General features: G+C 48.4%; 1 protein-coding gene across 1 annotated transcript; it reads left to right on the forward strand.

Moving 5' to 3' along the window:
* Positions 1-1518: 1518 nt before the first annotated feature.
* On the forward strand, positions 1519-12613 carry CDC20 (cell division cycle 20). The gene is given in 11 exon segments (XM_073593913.1): positions 1519-1587; positions 1589-1727; positions 4562-4707; positions 5577-5673; positions 6369-6497; positions 6571-6767; positions 7464-7558; positions 8275-8506; positions 9840-9965; positions 10040-10157; positions 12171-12613. Coding segments are annotated over 11 exon segments (1527 nt in total). The 3' UTR covers positions 12350-12613.
* Positions 12614-21320: the final 8707 nt, after the last annotated feature.

A 21320-nucleotide genomic window follows, 5' to 3' on the forward strand; every position in this document is an offset into this window, starting at 1 on the left:
TATTCTATACCGGCCTCCACTCTTATGTTATATATTGCATTATAATATATCAGCCTCACCCCCCCCTTATATTGCACTGACATCCCCTCTTATGTAATACTCTTCCCCCCCCCCCCATTATATTTATATTGGCCTGCCCATATTATATGAATAAAATGCTCTCCCCCCTCATATTACATCAGCCTCCCCTCTCATTGTTATATTATACTGCCACCCTCTCCTGATATACAATGCTGACCTCCCTGCTTCCCTTCTTATAAGGGTAGGCTGGTATAATGGAGGGAAGACTTGTATGGGTTGAGGCCTCTATGGCGTAGTGGTATAAGGGGAGGCTGGTGTGGGGTGAGGCCTCTATGGCGTAGTGGTATAAGGGGAGGCTGGTGTGGGGTGAGGCCTCTATAGTGTAGTGGTATAAGGGGAGGCTGGTGTGGGGTGAGGCTTCTGTGGCGTAGTGGTATAAGGGGAGGCTGGTGTGGGGTGAGGCTTCTGTGGCGTAGTGGTATAAGGGGAGGCTGGTGTGGGGTGAGGCTTCTGTGGCGTAGTGGTATAAGGGGAGGCTGGTGTGGGGTGAGGCTTCTGTGGCGTAGTGGTATAAGGGGAGGCTGGTGTGGGGTGAGGCTTCTGTGGCGTAGTGGTATAAGGGGAGGCTGGTGTGGGGTGAGGCCTCTATGGCGTAGTGGTATAAGGGGAGGCTGGTGTGGGGTGAGGCTTCTATGGCGTAGTGGTATAAGGGGAGGCTGGTGTGGGGTGAGGCCTCTATGGCGTAGTGGTATAAGGGGAGGCTGGTGTGGGGTGAGGCTTCTGTGGCGTAGTGGTATAAGGGGAGGCTGGTGTGGGGTGAGGCTTCTGTGGCGTAGTGGTATAAGGGGAGGCTGGTGTGGGGTGAGGCCTCTGTGGCGTAGTGGTATAAGGGGAGGCTGGTGTGGGGTGAGGCTTCTGTGGCGTAGTGGTATAAGGGGAGGCTGGTGTGGGGTGAGGCTTCTGTGGCGTAGTGGTATAAGGGGAGGCTTGTGTGGGGTGAGGCTTCTGTGGCGTAGTGGTATAAGGGGAGGCTGGTGTGGGGTGAGGCTTCTGTGGCGTAGTGGTATAAGGGGAGGCTGGTTTGGGGTGAGGCCTCTGTGGCGTAGTGGTATAAGGGGAGGCCGGTGTGGGGTGAGGCCTCTGTGGCGTAGTGGTATAAGGGGAGGCCGGTGTGGGGTGAGGCTTCTATGGCGTAGTGGTATAAGGGGAGGCCGGTGTGGGGTGAGGCTTCTATGGCGTAGTGGTATAAGGGGAGGCCGGTGTGGGGTGAGGCTTCTATGGCGTAGTGGTATAAGGGGAGGCCGGTGTGGGGTGAGGCTTCTATGGCGTAGTGGTATAAGGGGAGGCCGGTGTGGGGTGAGGCTTCTATGGCGTAGTGGTATAAGGGGAGGCCGGTGTGTGGTGGATTTATCCCAAGGGGGGAGGCCGGTATGGTGTTATCTAGTTGGAAGTCGGTCCCTCATTGTCCCTCATTCTCTCTCCTGCAGATCGGTGATAATGGCTCACTTTGTCTTTGAAAACGACCTGAACAGCATCCTGAAGCTGGACGCCCCCATCACCAACGCCCCCCCCGGCCCGATGGCAGCGGAAGGCGAAGGAAGGGAACTGCTCGTCCGCCAACACCTCCGTTAACACCAGTGTCCTGTCACCGATGAAGGCCGCAAACCGCTCCCACAGCTCCAGCAAGACCCCATCCAAGACCCCAGGTGTGATGATCAGTGTAACAGGATGTGTGTCAGAGGCGTGACTACAACCTTCAGGGCCCTGGTGCAAGAAACCATGGAGGGCCCTTTCCCCTGATCCCGGGGCCCTTTACTCCCATTGTGGGACCCTTTTTTTACAGTCCTGCAGTGGGCCACCTTCCTGCTGTCTTGGTGTCCCCCACATGGTGGTGGAATTTCAGAGCCCAGTCACAAGTAAGACCTTTGCAGTCCTGGTAGTTCCGCCTCTGTCAGTCCCTTCTCCCCTAAGGAGACCCCTGTTGTGTCACTTTTGGGAAACAGCGATAGGGGGGGGGGGAGCTGCTGAATGTCAGAGGACGAGAAGCGGGTATTCAGAGGCTACATGGAGGATCGGTTCCTCTACATGCCGCCCTTCTATCCAGCTGTACAGGGGGCCGGTTTGGACCATGGGGCTGGGTTGCAATGGTGACCCCTGTACATATGTCCCCTTAGATGCGTGTGTTTTTTTTTTTTTTTTTTTCTCCAGTCCTTAGACTTTACACAGCTTTGTAAAGGGGAAGGAGGGGTAAGTAAAGGGATCTCCCTTTGTCCATTCACAGAATGTCTTACATCCTATGAACAGAGTAAAGGGGATTTGGCTACATGATGCTAAACCAGCACTGTATCATAGTTGGGAACTGTCACCGCTCTGGCAGAAGAGCTGACATTGGTATCCAACAATCGGTGACATGGCAGCAAGCGCGGCCTAGACATCACCACTTTGTCCAATCGGAGAATGTTTTGCAATCACTGGGTAAAGTACAAGGCGTTCGCTGAACACAGGGCAGCTTAGCACAGGTCTCGGACAATGGTGACATCGCTGTGGTAACGGTGACTATTACATCTTTGCTGCCACCGGTATGATATTTATACATAGTCTGATCCAAGCTGGACCAATTATAGAGACACTTCACTCCTCTATTTGCTCCGCCCAACTCTGGGGCTGCTTTTCTGGTACCTACACAGAGGTACCACAGTGCTTCGCCTGGTCTTCGGCTATTGGCAGGGCATTTGGCACATCTGCACCTTTTGCAAGAAATCTCCCAGGCATGTGCCAAGTTCAGAACTTCATATTTGCCTTTAGGAGACTCTGTGCATGCATCGCACTGGACCTGTGTACAGATGTTCTGCGGAGCTCACTGGGGGACCCGAAGCCCTGCAGCACATCTGTGCACATTCCTGAGATGGGCAGATGCCATTATCGCCTATCTAGGTGAGAAATTAAGAAATGCCATGGATGTCCAGTTGAGGGAGGGGATGATGGAGCAACTTCTCATTTATCTAACCCCGTCCTGCTTTCCCCGGTGTTTAGAAAAAGCTCTGAACACCCAGGGAGGTGAAAAGAATCAGCAGTCTTGTGTCTGCTGTGATTGGCTGCAAGTGATCACATGATCAAGAGCTGAACCTTCCAGCTCTCAAAGTATTTACTCCTCTGCCCCTAAAGTGAAAGGGCTATTAACCCCTGCAGTGCTGTGGGGCCACTTCAAGTGTGGGGCGCTTTTTTTTTTTTTTTTTTTTATATATTGTGGAGTTGGGCATTAAAGTCAACTCTTGATTTTGGATAATGTTAGTGGGAGTAAACTCCCATGCGTTCATTTTACCTATAGGCAAGCCTCATTAAAAGCTTACCTATAGGTACAGAAAGCATCTCCTAATCATGTACTGTTTAGGAGATTTATTGTACATTCAGCCGGTGACATCACCAGTGCATGTGCTCTGAAGGAACCGGCATACTCACATCGTTCGTTCAGAGCCCTGTGCCGCAAACGGTGGCTCCCATGCACTGGAATGACGACATTGTGGCTCCGGCCGCTCACAAAGCCATTTTCTGGTAGGCTTCACATATTGTGCTAGCATGTGATGCATACTAGCACATTATTTCATGGTTAAGAGGCACCCAATGGTTTACTACGGCTATCAAGTAGGAGTCGACCGATTTTATTGGCACGGCCGTTTTTTTTTTTTTTTTTTTTTTTTTTTTTTTATATATATTGGTAACCGGCTTGCCAGAGACCCGAACAAAGCCGTTTGCTTTGTTCAGCCCTCAGATCTAGTAACCCAGAGGCCATGTCATGACATCACATTTCCAGATTACTCTCATCCTAAAGGCGCCAGTTTTAAAAAATAAAGTATTCAAAAGCGCAAATCTTGGTGTCTTTGAATACTTTTTTTAAGTGGAGGGGTTTGGGGTCTTATAGACTCCCCGATCCCTCCATACAGAGTACCTGTCGCTGCCTATTACTGTCACAAGGGATGTTTACATTCCTTGTGACAGCAATAAAAGTGATAAAGTCAAAGGAAAGTGTAAAAAAAAAACAAACTTTAGATCTACAGAATATTGGCCTTAAAGGCAGCCAAAAATATCGGGGGGGGGGGGGAGGTGAGTTTGGTTTACCAGTTCTCTTAAAGCGATGGTAAACCTGCTGGCTTATCACATTATGTGAAACTTTCCTTAAAACAAAGCTCAAGCGATGTGCTGCCAGGGCTTCCGTCCTCACCTGGTCTTCCTTCCAGGTTGGTGGCTCTGGTCCTCTGGACAAGCTATGATAACGTCACTCCTGGATTTGCGCCGCTGGTTACAAACGGGTATTCCGTTCCTTCAGAGCTCATGGGCAGTTGACGTCACTGGCTGCATCTAATTTAAATATCTTCTAAACAGTGCATGTTTAGGAGATGGTTACTGTACCTATAGGAAAGTCTTATTATAAGCTTACCTATATCTTAAGATGATACTAGGGAGTTGACTCCCACTTTAAGCGGGCTCTTGGGTGGTCATCTGGTGAGTTGACATTATTAAAGGTGATATTTTTGACTTTCAGGGAAGTCGCAGGGTAAAATACAAGGTACTCCTTCCAGAGCCGGAGGAGATCGCTTCATACCTAACCGGAGTGCAATGCAGATGGATGTGGCCAGCTTCCTGCTGAGTAAAGAGAACGAGCCTGCAGATCTATCTCCAACCAAAAGGGTACGGTATAGCCTGCTACATTCACTTGTGTTGGCATCGTACTGCAGAACGGTCCTTTCATTGTCCTGTATGTTCCATCGGGATGGGCTCTCTGCAGGGCAGGGACAAGGAGTTGGCAGGAGGGGGAGGCTGCCCTGGGCAATGGTATCATGTAGGGTGGAGGGCACCACAAGCGCATTTAGAGGGGGGGGGGGGGTGTTTGTGTTGGAAGGGGGAATTTAGGGGTGGCAGGGGGATAAGTATTCTAGGAGGGAGAAATCTGGAGGAAAAGCATGCTAAGAGTGGTGATTTAGGTGGATTTGTGTTGGGAGGTGGGATGGGGGGGGGGATCTGTGCTAAGAGGGGGAATTAGGCTGGAATTTGTGCTGGAAGGAGGGATTTGGGGTGGGGGTGGGAGGAGAAATTATTGGGTTGCACTGAACACCCAGCAAATGCCACAATGGCAGCAACAGTGTCCAGTTTGCTCCCTCACCAAATAACCAACAGTTGCCATTTTGTTTATACTGTTTTTTGGGATGGGGGGAGCATTTGACACCTAAGCTGCCATTATGCCTGGAGAGAGCTCACTCCTAAAAAAAAGCACAGGGGTGCACTGGACACCTTAGCTGCCGCTGTGCATTTTGAGGAGTGGGCTGCCACCTGGCATAATTGCAGCTTAGGGGTCCAGTGCACCCCCAAAATAACCAATAGTATAGACAAATGGCAACGGTTGGGGGGGGGGGGCGGTGCACTGGATGCTATTTGCTGTGTGTCCAGTGGGCCTCTGTGCCTTTTTACAGAATGAGCTGATATAAATTTTTTATATTTTTTTTTCTTTGTTTTTCACCCTCAGTTGGGACACTGTAATGATCTGTCATGTCTTTTTACAGGAGCAGCAGAAGGCTTGGGCTGTCAACCTGAATGGCTTTGACATGGAAGATGCAAAAATCTTAAAGCTTGGAGGCAAACCCGTTAATGCCCCTGAAGGTGTGTAGAGGAAGAAGGCTGTACATGTATTCAGACTGCAGACCATCTGATGTAGGTTCACTACAATGCTCAGTCTGTACTCCTGACGGCAAACTTTTGTCCCCAGTGTTTCTGCACACCCTAGGGGGTAGAAGGCTTCACTAGTATAGATCTGGGCTCTGGAAGTGAACTGAATAAAGCTCCTCAGGTGTAAGGGGGGTGGAGAGAGATGTACAACCTTGGGGGGGCCAGTGGTGAGTTTGGATCTGTAGGACTGTCCGCCCTCTAATCTCAGTCTCCAAACCCCCCCCCCCGCCAAGTTGCGCCTGGTTTTACAGTGTTGTATTAGTTACTGGCCTACCCAGTGGATCCAGCATTGTGCTGCCATCCTTGGTCCTGATGTCTTTGGGTGCCTCTTCTGATTTAGGCAGCCCCCTGACAATGTGCACCAGGTCTGCCCTCCCAGCTTCTGTGAAAGTGAAGCATCCTGGGATATGAACTGCATATCTCAGGGAGGAGCCTTCACAGCTCTTGTTGTCTAGGTGAGACTGGCAGCTATGGGGTGGGTATAAAATGCTCATTTTTGTCTGAGGGGTGAGCATGATGTCCAGTGCAATCAGGGGCTATGTTTGCTTTTAATCTAATGGCTGCTTACACATCAGATGTAGGATTGCGTAGCTTGATGTGAATAGTCCTCACAGTATTTTATCTTGCAGGCTATCAAAACAACTTGAAGGTTTTATACAGCCAAAAAGCAACCCCTGGGTCCAGCAAAAAACCCGGCCGATACATCCCATCGATGCCTGACAGAGTCCTCGATGCTCCTGAGATCAGAAATGATTATTGTAAGTCGTGTCTTAGATGGTCCTCTATTTCCTGTGTCGTACCTCAGGCTCTAATACTTGTCCTGATTTTCAGATCTGAATCTGATCGACTGGAGCTCACAGAACCTGCTGGCTGTAGCTCTGAATGACTCGGTCTACCTCTGGAACTACCTGAGTGGAGACATCATCCTCCTACTGCAGATAGAGCACTCGGAGGAGTACATTTCATCCGTCTCCTGGATCAAAGAGGGGAACTATCTGGCTGTAGGAACCAGCAATGCTGAAGTGCAGGTGGGTTTCATTTGTGTATCCTGGGAGGTATAACTAAAACCATAGACCAGGCACCTGCTGTAGAGCCCATAACTGAATACGTAGCAAGCTTAAGGATTCCAGGTATGTGTATCGTGTACATAGTAACTTTTGGTCCAAGCTGCACAAAGCCACCATGTATACACCATACCTGGCTGATGCCCCTGGAAGCTGAAATTCACCAAAGTAGACACCACTACTTGGTCTGCTTGATGTCAGGCTAATGGCTCATCCGATCAGAACACTTTTGCATTTATTCAGAAAATGCTAAGCATTCTCTGTACAGTGTATGTGCTGAGCGGCCAACCTCCGGTGTTGAAAATGCACCAGGCCACCCAAAAGCAAGTAGAAGTCATTGTAGTGTTTCAGTGATTTTCAGCTTCCAGGGGCATTGGCCAGGTATTGTGGTGTGTGTGTACATAGTTATTGATCAACGCAACAATGTAACTATAAAATAGCCATACCTGTAATAGCATTTGGCAAATCGGCTTGGATAAAAAACTCCTCTTTGGAACAGATAACTGCTGAGGGCAGATGGTATTGTGTATCACTAGAGGAATTGCACATAGTCTAGAGTCGGGGTGGGGCCCAAATGATCTTGCTATGAGGCCCTATCACATGTTGTCCTGCAGATATGGTATTTGAGTATTTCAACCATTGCTTATCTTCCTTCTCCAGCTCTGGGATGTTCAGCAGCAGAAGCGTCTGCGTAATATGGCCAGCCATTCATCGCGTGTCGGTGCTTTGAGCTGGAACAACCATATCCTGTCCAGGTGAGTTTGTTCAAAATGTAACTTTATTTACAGCCTTGATCGACAGCAATAGTTTGTTTTGATGGAATGTCATTTCTGGAATCATTTGGTATGAAAATTAAGGCACTTAAAGTGACTGTAAAGGTTTGTTTTTATTTTTAACATGTTATACTTGCCACCTGTGTGCAAAACCCTTGCACAGAGTGGCACCAGTCCTTTTCTGGGGTGCCTGGGCAGCGCTCCTGGCTCCTCCTCCAGTGCCCCCATGGAGAGCTGCATTCCATGGGGGGCACTCATGCAGGCATTCCTGATTCCTGCTGCTGCGTCCATTGACAGCAGGACTCTGCCCTGCCCCCATGTCACAGGATTTAGTTGACAGCAGCGGAAGCCAATGGCTGCTGGGCTCGTCTTCAGTGCTGGAAAGACCGGGTTCAGGTAAGTAAAGGGCAGGCTGCTGCGGCACAAGGTTTCTCACCTTAATGCATAGAATGATAAAGTGGAGGGGTTTTTTGGCACTTTAAATGAAGCCATGACTAGAATGCATTAAATTTACCAATGTTGCAGGGTTTTGCACGATTTATCTAAAATAAGGTAATCAAGTTTTACTTGCAGGGGGGAGGGGAGAAGGAAAATGGATAAGCGGATAACTCAAGCTTTACGCATTTGGAATATATTTTTGCCATGTGTACAAGTGGATGTGTGATCCTTCTGACACTTGTTCTACTTTGGTATCCCAGCGGTTCTCGGACTGGTCAAATCCATCATCACGATGTGCGGGTCGCTCAGCATCATGTCGCCACGCTGTCTGGACACTCGCAGGAAGTTTGTGGCCTGAAATGGTCTCCAGATGGCCGCTACCTGGCCAGCGGGGCAAACGACAACCTGGTGAACATCTGGCCTTGTGTCCAGGGAGATTCTGGAGAGTTCACACCGGTGCAAACCTTCACACAACACCAGGGGGCGGTCAAGGTGAGCCTGTCCTACAGATAACATGGTGGATTTTGCATGGCATGATGGCCCCTTTACACCCTGGCTTTGCTTTCTGTAGGTTTTGTTTTTTTTTTTTTTCTCCAACAGAACAATTTCTCATGCTTGTGTATCAACTAAGTGTAGACGATTTACCACTAATGGGTGCTTACAATGGTCAGCTTTTATTTATCTCGTAAAACCTATATCCCAACAGGGAAAAACAGTTTGCTGTAACTGCAGTGTGAGCTGGTGTTCGGCTTCAATTTTAAGTCTGGGGGGAGGGAGTGTTGTATGTAGTTCATCCGAGAATGCTGCTGTCCAAAGGTGTCTCCTGTGCTCCTTCATCCAGAGTGGAGGTGGTATTACTGGCCAGATCACCAGGTGAAAATAGGAAAGCCTTAAACAAATGCAACCACCACATTTAATTGGTAATCAGCACACTCGTGCAGGGGAACCCACTGATTTTTAAAGTGTATGGGGTGTTGGTGGGTTTTGTTCATAAACTGTGCAAGGATTTTGCAGATCAGTCCCTTGCTGCCTCTTCTGGGGTTCCCCCACTGACACAATCTGCTCCTCCCCTACGTGTGCACCCCCCGCAAGTCTTGTGCCATGGGGGCGCTCTTGTGAGGTGGGCTGCATGCATCCATAGATGCACACAGCTCAGTCACACCCCCACTCCCTCCTCACAGGATTTGGCTGACAGCAGCAGGAGCCAATGGTTTTCCTAATGCTGCCTGTGTAGAGGAGAGCTGTGCTGCATTGGGAGGACTCGGGTAAGTGTTTAGGATTTGGGGGGACAACTAGTGCAAGTTTTTATTTTATTTTTTTGCATTTTACTTTAATGCATGGAGGTTAAACCCCCTTTAAATTTAAGTACCCCAGAAGTGAGACTTTAATAAATACCAATGGTTCCAGCCTTCTACAACAGTTTTTAGCAACTTAAAATTTACACTTTTTTTTTTTTTTGGATTTTTATATGGCATGTGGAGGGAATTGGACCTTCTGTTGGGTTTATTGCTCCCCACTGGGTTGCATTGTCCCTCTGTCCTGATGGTTTTCAAAAGTCATAAGAGATCCAGTACTTTTTCCAGCTATTGCTGGAACAGGAATAAAAGGGGAACCTTTCAAAGTTGGACACCTGGGCAGAAAGGAATTCCTTTGTTGGAGAAATGTCCTCTTGTTTTCAAGACAGGATGAGGAGAAATCTCCCCTAGTGTTGCATCACAAACTCCTGTGCTATCTAAAATGGGGGGGTTGGGGAGGGGTTTTGCATCTTTCTGCAGAGTGAGCTGGATTGTAGGGAGGATACTAACGCGCTCGTGTCCTTTCTCAGGCTGTGGCCTGGTGCCCATGGCAGTCCAATGTGCTGGCAACTGGTGGGGGAACAAGTGACAGACACATCAGAATCTGGAATGTTTGCTCTGGAACATGTCTAAACTCTGTGGACACCCACTCCCAGGTAAGTGATTGCAGCTGGTTTGTCTTCTGTGTCTTGACATGGCTTGGTCTTGCTAAAATCTCAAATCTCTCTAGGTCTGCTCTATACTGTGGTCCACAATGTACAAAGAACTTATCTCCGGCCATGGGTTTGCACAGAACCAGCTTGTCATCTGGAAGTATCCCACAATGACCCGGGTTTCAGAGCTGAAAGGTAAGAGCTGCAATACCCAGAATTTACAATGGGGGGGGGGGAGGGGGGCAGAACTTGGAGGTTTTTCCTTTCTCTTCCTGTCCCACAGGTGCCAAAGTAAAGAATTCCCCTGGTTTTCAGTCCTGGTCTTGGAAGCACTTAGCCAGACTCTTTTGTTAAAGCAGTTGTAAGCTGCAGGTGCAAAATAGTAGTATAAAAAAAAAAATCCCTGCAAGGCAATGTCGTAATGTGCTCTAGTATGCCTTGCATACTAACACATTATGATACTTGGAATGAAGCCCTCCAGCACCATGATGTGACCAGACATCTTCCCCTGGTCTTCTGGGTTCATGGCTCCCAAGTACATGAGTGGCTGGGGGTGCGATGACGACACTCCCGCACATGAGATGGTGAGGTAATCGGCTGCATGCACTCTGAATATCTCCTAAACTGCAAGTTTAGGAGTTATTCAGTTTCTACAGGTAAGCCTTATTATAAGCTTGCCTGTAGTTACAAGTACCAGGCACTCTCACCCACCCCTTCCTGCCCAGAACAATTTTCAGCTTTCAGCACTGTCGCACTTTGAATGACAATTGCGCAGTCATGCTACACTGTACTCAAACTAAATTTTTACCATTTTCTTCCCACATATGGAGCTTTCTTTTGGTGGTATTTGATCACCTTTGGGGTTTTTATTTTTTGCTAAACATCTAAAGACTGACATTTTTGACAAGTTTTATTTATTATAAAATTTTGTTGTTCAGTGATGGGCACTGAGTTGGCACTGATTATCAGTGCAGCCCCCATGAGAGGTGCCACAACAATGCCAATGTGCTGATTATCGGCACAGTCACACCATACGCACTTTTTTTATAGCCATGTGAATGAGGCCTAAGTAATGGTTTGGGCTTCTTGGGACTTTTTTTTTTTTTTCCCCTTATCCTCCCCGGGCAAAGGAGGGGGGCAGCCCAGGACCTTTGAGGAAAACATTGGTGCCTCCTGGGATGCATGGCATGCCTATCCCAGGATGCACTGGGGCACTATACTGGTTCCATTCAGGCCTGGAAGCACCTGCACCTAGGAGAGCCAGCACCTATCAGAAGGCAATATGGCAGGCAGCATTAGGCCCTTCCTGCAGAGTAGGAACCCAACAGGACAATGCAAGATCTGCTGGCTAGGTGAGTATCCTTAATGTGAACACCACATCAAGAGGGGAGGGTGGGGGGGGGGATTGCACCCATCTTTTAGAGGCAGCTCAACCAGAGCCACTGCATCCTATATTCACATTTAAAGCTGCGCTCCATCTAAAAGGTGCCACATTTGGCATCTTTTGGGGGGGGGGGGAGTGGGTACCTAGTTATGACAGCTTGGGTGAGGACACCACTAGTTTCCTGGACAGGCAAGTTCCCTAATGAGTCAGCAGCTACAGTATTTGTTTTTTTTTTTTTTTTTTTTTTTTTTTGGGGGGGGGGGGGGGGGGGGCTGCAACATACTGGCGGACAGATCGGACACTTTTGACTCAATTTTTGGGACCATTGTCATTTATACAGAGATCAGTGCTATAAAAATGCACTGAATACTGTGTAAATGTCACTGGCAGGGAAGGGGTTAACCACTAGGGGGCGATCAAGGGGTTAACGGGGTTCCCTGACTGTGTGTTCTAACTGTAGGGGAAGGAACTGACTAGAGGAGCCAGAAGATCGTTGTTCCTAGCTAGTAGGAACACACAATCTGTCTCTCCTCACAGAACAGGGATGTGTGTGACACCTCTGTTCTGGCTCTTGTTACCTGCAATCGTGTGTCGCCTGGCGGTCATCGTGAAGGATCTTGTGCATGTCTGGCTCAGGTGCGAATTCTGGCAAAAATTCAGACCTGAACTCACGCCAGACCCCAGGCACGAACCTGCGGCCGCACATGTATGAACCCAGCCTTAAGGCATTTAGGTTAAAATTCAGCAACTTGAATGCATGCACAGTGCCTACCCTCCCTATCCTTGTATTGTTGTTCAAATGAGCCTTGTGTGGTCCTCTCCAGGTCACAGCGCACGGGTCCTCAGTCTCGCCATGAGTCCAGACGGCTGCACCGTGGCCTCCGCCGCAGCAGATGAGACTTTGCGACTATGGAAGTGCTTCGAGGTGGATCCTGCCACAAAGAAGGAAAAGGAGAAGGCCAGGAGCAGCAGCAAAAGCATCATCCATCAGAGCATCCGATGAGAGCTGACCGACCCTTGGGTTTTTTTTAATCGCTCATATGTAAATATTTGAATTAAACTTTTGTTATCTGCCTGTAAATGTGTTAGAGAATCGCCCTTTTAATTTCACTGTCACTTGTTTTATTGACCACTGTAAAAAAAATCGATTTAATGGATTTCTATAAACTGGCTACACCTTTTGTATGAACAATGTTCAATTAAACACCTTTTTTAACAATGTGCCCAATTTGTGACACTGGTGGTGGGGGGGGGGGGGGGGCACTTTGGCAGGGGAGCTCCTGTACATGAAAGGGGCCTTATTCTGACTAACAGATCCAAGCTGATTGGCTTCCTAAAGTTTCAGGGATAAAAGAAGCCATCCTAAAATGCATGTGTGGGTGACAACGGGAGGGAAGGGTTTAAGGCTTTTTAGGTGGTTTGGCTTTTAAACCCTGGCCGTGGCCAGAGCACTGACAGGTCTAGTGTACATGGGCATTCAAAGTGTAGTCTTGTTAGAATGGGCCCAGCCAATTGTGGAAAAGTTGGCATTCCTCACCAGCTGCAGACACTAGGGGGAGATCTACTAGAACTGGAGCAGCTGTGCATGGTAGCCAATCGGCTTCTAACTTCAGCTTGTTCAATTAAACTTTGGCATTGAAAGCTGATTGGTTTCCATGCAGAGCTGCACCAGATTTTGCACACGCCAGTTTTAGTAAATGACCCCCTAAAATGTCAGTCAGGGAGGGGATAAGATTAGCAATGGTTTAAAAAAACGGCAACAAGCTCTGCCCAATTCTTTCCTGCTGGACTACAGGACCCCTCCCCTTAACACAAGGGTGAGGTGTTCTGTACTTGCAGGTAAAGGGCTTGGCAGGTCTGCTTTTAGATTTTTGGTGCAATATTGGAAGGAAGTGGAGAGCTCGCTGGATTTCTGGCATCTCAACAGGTATTCTGTATCTGCAGATGCAATCTGGAGAAATTTGCATACATATTAAAGGGACAAAGGGGTTCAATCGTGTCTGAAAAGTGAAGGCAATGCACATAATGGTGGCATTTTCCTTTTTTTTTTTTTTTTTATTCATGTAAACTGGTTTTTACTAAATTGTCTAATAATAAAGTTGTGACAGCAAATATTTGGTATGATCATTGCTGCAGAATCTGTATGTAGCTAGAAGAGGCTGACTGCTGGAAGGTAGATTGGGAGTAGATCGATCTTTGCAGTGGCAGACTTCTCTTGCCAATGTTGCCTTTTTATATTTGAGATTTTGCCTCTCATGAGCTAAATAAATCTGCCTTCATCTCCAGCTACTTGGAGCCAGAGATGACCAGGCACCTACTGTTTGCATTAAGGTTGCTGCCCACTGGCAATTGCTGTGCAGATCGGGGCAACTTGTGTCTTCTGGTACCAGTAATGATCTCCTTTTGAATTTAGTTTCTGGTGATGGTCACCAAATTACTTCAAATGTTTGAGTGTCAATATCTGTGCTGGACAATAGAAGCACTCATACCATCAAATGTAGATCCCTCACACTAGTAACGTTGACATTAAAAGAAGTATGGGGTATGGCTTTTATTTTTTATTTTTTTTGCAGATTTAGAACTTGCCTAGGTGGATGCAGCATCTGTTCCCCCAGCGCCTCTGCACTGAGAACCAAGTGATCAAATGCTGCTGATCGCTCGGTTCTGGCAGCTGCCCAAGCAGAGAGCTAGGGACTGTCAGCGGCTTTCTGCTCTGCCCCCTCCTCGCTCACTGGAGCGCTGGGCTGTGGAGGGGGCAGCTCGCAGGGAGGCTGAGCCGGGTGTCTGTCCAGGGATCTTGTGGATCCTGACTTCATGGCTATGAAGCCCGAGCCTGGACTGACTTCTTTGTCAGCAGAGAACGGACTTCAGCCCACTGTCTGCTGAAAACGGGTCACAGGAGTTCACAACAAACTGTGATCCATAGGAGTACAGCCAAATGAGCTTTTGGCTGGACTTCTTAAGGCTGCATTCTCACTTGTGCAACAGTCAAAGTCACAATGGAAATTGCAGGACTGGAGTTCAACATTTATAACCCTAAAATGCAACATTGATATTGCAATCTATGGCACTCAAGTTGCATCAAAGTAGGGCAGGAACTTTTATTTTTAACCACTTGATATCTGCTAGGTTTTTTTTTTTTTTTTTTTTTTTTTTCTGCTGTAAAACATCCAAAATGCATTTCTTTATGAATTTAGGCCAATATATACTATAATTTGTGTGGGTTTTTTTTTTTTTTTTTTTCCCCCTAGTAATGGTGGCGATCAGCAACTCATAGCATGACTGCAATATAGCAGCGGACAATCTGACACTTTTTGGAGACCAGTGACAATCCCAGGTTCACATTTGGTACAATTTGACATGTTAAATCGGTGACTATTAACAGCAATCGCACCGTCCAAATCAGCGCGATGCTGGCTCTGTGGCGCTGCACTAGAGTCCCAAGAGTAGTTCCTGTGCTACTTTTTGGTGACTTCGGGTGCGATTCCAATAGATATCTGTGCAGGAACAAGCACAGATGTCTGTCAAATCGCCCCTGAAGTCGGACTGTATTGCTGGGCTGAAATCGTTCAGCTGAACTCGCACGATTTCTAACCTGCAGCAATGTGAACCTGAACCTAGGCTAATAGTGATAAAAATATACACTGTAATGACACTGGCTAGTAAGGGGTTAACATCGGCAAATGGTTTAGCTGTGTGCACCTAACAAGTATTTGTCAACTGGGTGAGGAGCTTTTACTAGTGGAGGGATGGGATTTATTCCCACAAATTCCATCCCACCCCCCCCCCCAGCGCGATCTGCCTTGTTTACATAGGAAGATCACAGTTCTGTGTCTCTGCCTGACAATCATCGGGTACCCGACACCCACCGATCGGCTTCTACTGTGTGAAGTCACAGCGGAAGCGAGCCATTGGTAGCACAGAAGTGTGAGAGCACGAGTAATCTGGCAAGCAAATGACTCCAGCTTTTCCTCCCCAAAACAGATGCATTGTGCCTGTCAATGGATCGCAATCCCCGCTGTCAGTTTGTAACTTACCTCCTTTTTAGTTGTCTACAGCAGGTGTCTGTGAATTTTAAAGTTCTCTGCCCTCCCCTTTGCAAACTAACCATTGTTTATCGTGGCTGCTGAGCCCTGACACCGTGGTCAGTTTATGTGCCTCCATTATCTGCAGCTCTTCTCTGCCCCCCCACCCCCCTCCCAGCTCGTGACAGTGATCATGCCATCCCTTCTGTTAAATAAGGACATGTGCTGCACAGTATGTTTTATAAAAAAAAAAAAAAAAAAAAAAAAAAAGGGACAATTAACTCTGGCAGGGCTGACACCACTGCTTGGCTCTGCTGTACTGAAATCCCAATGTGTTGTCACCTCAAACAGGAAGTCCCGATCTTACTGGAGTCCCATCAGATAATCCGGTATCCTTCTGTACTGGCCGCTGTCTTAATGAGATAAAACCCAGGACAATGTCTTTTGTGTATTATGTCACCCAGAAAACTGCTTTAATAGAACAATCGTGTTCCTTGTCATAGAAGACGAAACGCAGCATACAAACTCCATGTGGATAATATCAATGTTAGAATTCATACTCAGAACCCAATTGCTAATCGCTCAGCGAGTCCATCAGTCCGATGGAGGTCATACATGTCTACCAGCTTCACAATTGGATCACCAGTTCAGATATTATAAGTTTCCATTCCCAGAGGAATCATTTCTGCAGGGAAGTGGATTCTGTACATTGTGGGAGGAATATGACAGTGAGGAGCGATGTTCCTCTCTTATCTGGAGATGTCACGGAGTGTGGAATTGTCCTCAGGAATGGTGGGTGTATTCTATCATGCAAATTATTATTATTAGGTACACCTTGCTAATACCGGGTTGGACCCCCTTTTGCCTTCATTATTGGTGGCATAGATACAACAAGGTGTTGGAAACGTTCCTCTGAGATTTTGCTCCATGATTTTGGTGATCTGTGTGAATTGTAGCCTCAGTTTCCTGTTCTTAGCTGACAGGAGTGGCGTCCGGTGTGGTCTTCTACTGCTGTAGCCCATCTGCTTCAAGGTTGCATGTGTTGTGTGTTCAGCGATGATATTCTGCATACCTTGGGTGTAACGAGTGGTTATTTGAGTTACTGTTGTCTTTCTATCATCTGGAACCAATCTGCCCATTCTCCTCTGACCTCTGACATCAACAAGGCATTTTCCTCAACACAACTGCCGCTCACTGGATATTTTCTCTTTTTCCCACCATTCTCTGTAAACTCGAGAGATGTTTGTGTGTGAAAATCCCGGAAATACTCAGACCAGCCCGTCTGCCACCAACAACCATGTCACGTTCACAGTCACTTCAATCCCCTTTCTTCCCCATTCTGATGCTCAATTTGATCAATGATGGGACACTATTCCTCCCACTCGCACCAATGATGGGGCCACTAGTCCTCTCACTGATGCCAATGATGGGGCACTATTTCTCCCACTGACACCAAAGATGGCGCAGTATTCCTCCCACAATATTTTGTATGCATGTGGAATTGCGGTATTGATAAAGTTCTGGAGTTTGTTTGGTTGGGGTGGTTTGTTTAGATATTCAGTAATAAGGATGTCGTAGCAAACAATCTATGTCTCCAAACTGCGGTCCAGGGGCTGAATGTGCCCTTTGCTTGCTTTTACCTGGCTCTTGTGGCTTTTTTTCTCCCTCTATCAGCAACAGTGGGGCATAATTCCTGCTACTGACAATGAGGCACTAGTCTGCTCACTGACACCCACGATAGGACACTATTCCTCCCACTGACACCAATGATGGGCACTATTCCTCCCACTGACACCAATGATGGGGCACTATTCCCCCCACTGATACCAATGATGGGGCACTATTCCCCCCCACTGATACCAGTGATGGGGCACAATTCCTCCCACTGATACCAATGATAGGGCATTATTCCTCCCACTGACACCAGTGATGGGGCACTATTCCTCCCACTGATACCAATGATAGGGCACTATTCCTCCCAATGACACCAGTGATGGGGCACTATTCCTCCCACTGACACCAATGATGGGGCACTATTTTTCCCCCTAATACAGGGCTCAACAAAACCCAGGCCCCAGGTCAGAATGGTGATTGGAAATTGTGTCCTGGCACCTGGGCTACACCGCAGCAGCGGTCTGGATTCCTCCCATGTGCCCGCCCCTACGGGTGCGCAGACTTATGTTGGGCTGGTCAACATTGAGGCCGCGGCTTTGCGGCCTACTGGAGTGGGATACATGCCCCTTTCTGCGAACCAGCGCCCTCCTCTGGTGAGCAGTGCTGTGATGAGCGGGGCTTGCTCTCACTGCCTGCCCACCTCTGACATTATCTTCCCAGTTTAACAGCTGGGGTTGAGGCTTGATCGGTCGCCCTTTCCTTACCGCCACTGTGGACGGGGAGTGCCACCTCAACAGTGCAGCCTATCAGTTCTTATCAGCACAGCCTCAACAGTGCCCATCAATGCAGCCTCATCAGTGCCTATCAACGCAGCCTCATCAGTACCAGTCAGTGCCGCCTCATCAGTGCCCTTTAACACAGCCTCATCAGTACCCATCAGTGCCTCCTCATCAGTGCCCTTTAACACAGCCTCATCAGTGCCCATCAGTGAAGCCTCATCAGTGCATATCAATGCAGCCTCATCAGTGCCCATCAATGCAGCCCCATCAGTGCCTTTCAACTCAGCCTCATTAATGCCTATCAACACAGCCTCATCAGTGCCTATCAACGCAGCCTCATCAGTGCATATCAACGCAGCCTCATCAGTGCATATCAATGCAGCCTCATCAGTGCCCATCAATGCAGCCCTATCAGTGCCTATCAACTCAGCCTCATCAGTGCCTATCAACGCAGCCTCATCAGTACCCATCAGCGCCGCCTCATCAGTGCCCATTAACACAGCCTCATCATTGCCCATCAATGCAGCCTCATCATTGCCCATCAATGCAGCCTCATCAGTGTCTATTAACGCAGCCTCATCAGTGCACATCAATGCAGCCTCATTAGTGCCTATCAACGCAGCCTCATCAGTACCCATCAGTGCCCATTAACACAGCCTCATCAGTGCACATCAATGCAGCCTCATCAGTGCCCATCAATGCAGCCCCATCAGTGCCTATCAACTCAGCCTCATTAGTGCCTATCAACACAGCCTCATCAGTGCCTATCAACGCAGCCTCATCAGTGCCTATCAACGCAGCCTCATCAGTGCATATCAACGCAGCCTCATCAGTGCATATCAATGCAGCCTCATCAGTGCCCATCAATGCAGCCCTATCAGTGCCTATCAACTCAGCCTCATCAGTGCCTATCAACGCAGCCTCATCAGTACCCATCAGCGCCGCCTCATCAGTGCCCATTAACACAGCCTCATCATTGCCCATCAATGCAGCCTCATCATTGCCCATCAATGCAGGCTCATCAGTGTCTATTAACGCAGCCTCATCAGTGCACATCAATGCAGCCTCATTAGTGCCTATCAACGCAGCCTCATCAGTACCCATCAGTGCCCATTAACACAGCCTCATCAGTGCACATCAATGCAGCCTCATCAGTGCCCATCAATGCAGCCCCATCAGTGCCTATCAACTCAGCCTCATTAGTGCCTATCAACACAGCCTCATCAGTGCCTATCAACGCAGCCTCAACAGTGCCTATCAACGCAGCCTCATCAGTGCATATCAACGCAGCCTCATCAGTGCATATCAATGCAGCCTCATCAGTGCCCATCAATGCAGCCCTATCAGTGCCTATCAACTCAGCCTCATCAGTGCCTATCAACGCAGCCTCATCAGTACCCATCAGCGCCGCCTCATCAGTGCCCATTAACACAGCCTCATCATTGCCCATCAATGCAGCCTCATCATTGCCCATCAATGCAGCCTCATCAGTGTCTATTAACGCAGCCTCATCAGTGCACATCAATGCAGCCTCATTAGTGCCTATCAACGCAGCCTCATCAGTACCCATCAGTGCCCATTAACACAGCCTCATCAGTGCACATCAATGCAGCCTCATCAGTGCCCATCAATGCAGCCTCATCAGTGCCTATCAACGCAGCCTCATCAGTGCCTATCAACGCAGCCTCATCAGTGCCTATCAACACAGCCTCATCAGTGCCTATCAACGCAGCCTCATTAGTGCCTATCAACGCAGCCTCATCAGTGCCTATCAACGCAGCCTCATCAGTGCCTATCAACGCAGCCTCATCAGTGCCTATCAACGCAGCCTCATCAGTGCCTATCAACGCAGCCTCATCAGTGCCTAGCAACGCAGCCTCATCAGTGCCTATCAACGCAGCCTCATCAGTACCTATCAGTGCCCATTAACACAGCCTCATCAGTGCCCATCAGTGCAGCCTCATTAGTGCCTATCAACGCAGCCTCATCAGTGCACATCAATGCAGCCTCATCAGTGCCCATCAATGCAGCCTCATCAGTGCCTATCAACGCAGCCTCATCAGTGCCTATCAACGCAGCCTCATCAGTACCCATCAGTGCCCATTAACACAGCCTCATCAGTGCCCATCAGTGCAGCCTCATCAGTGCCTATCAACGCAGCCTCATCAGTGCACATCAATGCAGCCTCATCAGTGCCCATCAAGGCAGCCTCATCAGTGCCTATAAATGCAGCCTCATCATTGCCTATCAACTCAGCCTCATCAGTGCACATCAATGCAGCCTCATCAGTGCCTATCAACGCAGCCTCATCAGTACCCATCAGCACCGCCTCATCAGTGCCAATTAACACAGCCTCATCAGAGCCACCTATTGGAACCACCTCATTAATTGCCCATCAGTGCCACCTCGTCAGTGCCCATCAGTCCAGCCTCATCAGAGCACATCAGTGAAGGACAAAAATTACTTATTTGCAAAATCTTATAACAAACATCTTTGGTCTTTTTTCGCTTGGCATCAGGCGTGTCCGAGCCCCCAGACATGCAGTTCTGGGCAATGGGCAGCTGATTTAAAAAACTGGCTCCTAACTTTTTTAGCTGGCTTCTAGATTCGTCCTGCCCTAATACCAAAGATGGGGCACTATTGTTCCCCCTAATATCAAAGATGGGGCATTGTTTATTCCCACTGACGCCAGGACATTTTCTGCTACCACTGGCCACAACCCGTCCAGTGTGCTGCTGTTTCTCACTGTCTGATGCCATCTCTTCTATGTCTGGAACTGAAAAGGGCTCCAGGAGAGAAGAGGCCGTCATTTCCTGTGCCTGTGTTTTATAAATACAGGCACATGCTGAGCACACGGCTCGGGAACACAGATCGCGTACATATACGTGATCCAGAGCAGTGCGGCTGCCCTGTAACAGTAAAACTGGTATGGGGCGGTCGGGAACTGGTTAATGCGTGAAATAGGTGGCTAAATATTGCAATGCATCATATCTTGGTGTGGTTGGGGGGAGTAGTACAATGTGTGTGTCTAAGGATGGGTTGGTGAATGGACGGTCAGCAGAAACCGCATTTATGGTTTGCTGAAGAAGCGGAGTGAGAAGAACGTTTTCTATGTCTATAAAATGTAATAATGGTGCCATCGGGGCCCCGCCTCCTCCCAGATGGCAGGCTTCACACCACCCGAAGCACAGGGCTTTATTCAGTGTTAATACAGGGAAGCGCAGTTCCGGCACCTCCAGCGATGAATGTATGTAATTCCATGGGGTGCTGGAGGGTCTATTGATGCTGGCTGCTGGGGGATCTATTATCCAGGGGGGGGGGTCTATTGTTTCTTGGGGGGAAACTGTTGTTGCTGGGAGGGTCTTATGTTGCTGGGGGTTCAACTGTTGCTGGGAGGGATCTACTGTTGAGGGAGGGGTCTACTGATGCTGGCTCCTGGGAGACCTATTGTTGCTGGGGGATCTATTGTTGCTGGGGGGTCTATTGTTGTTGGAGTTCTGTTGTTGCTGGGGGTCTATTGTATCGTGAGGGGGTCTATTGTTTCTGGGGGGGTATT

This window comes from Aquarana catesbeiana, linkage group LG07 (genome assembly GCF_042186555.1).
Source record: "Aquarana catesbeiana isolate 2022-GZ linkage group LG07, ASM4218655v1, whole genome shotgun sequence".
Taxonomy (NCBI): Eukaryota; Metazoa; Chordata; class Amphibia; order Anura; family Ranidae; genus Aquarana; species Aquarana catesbeiana.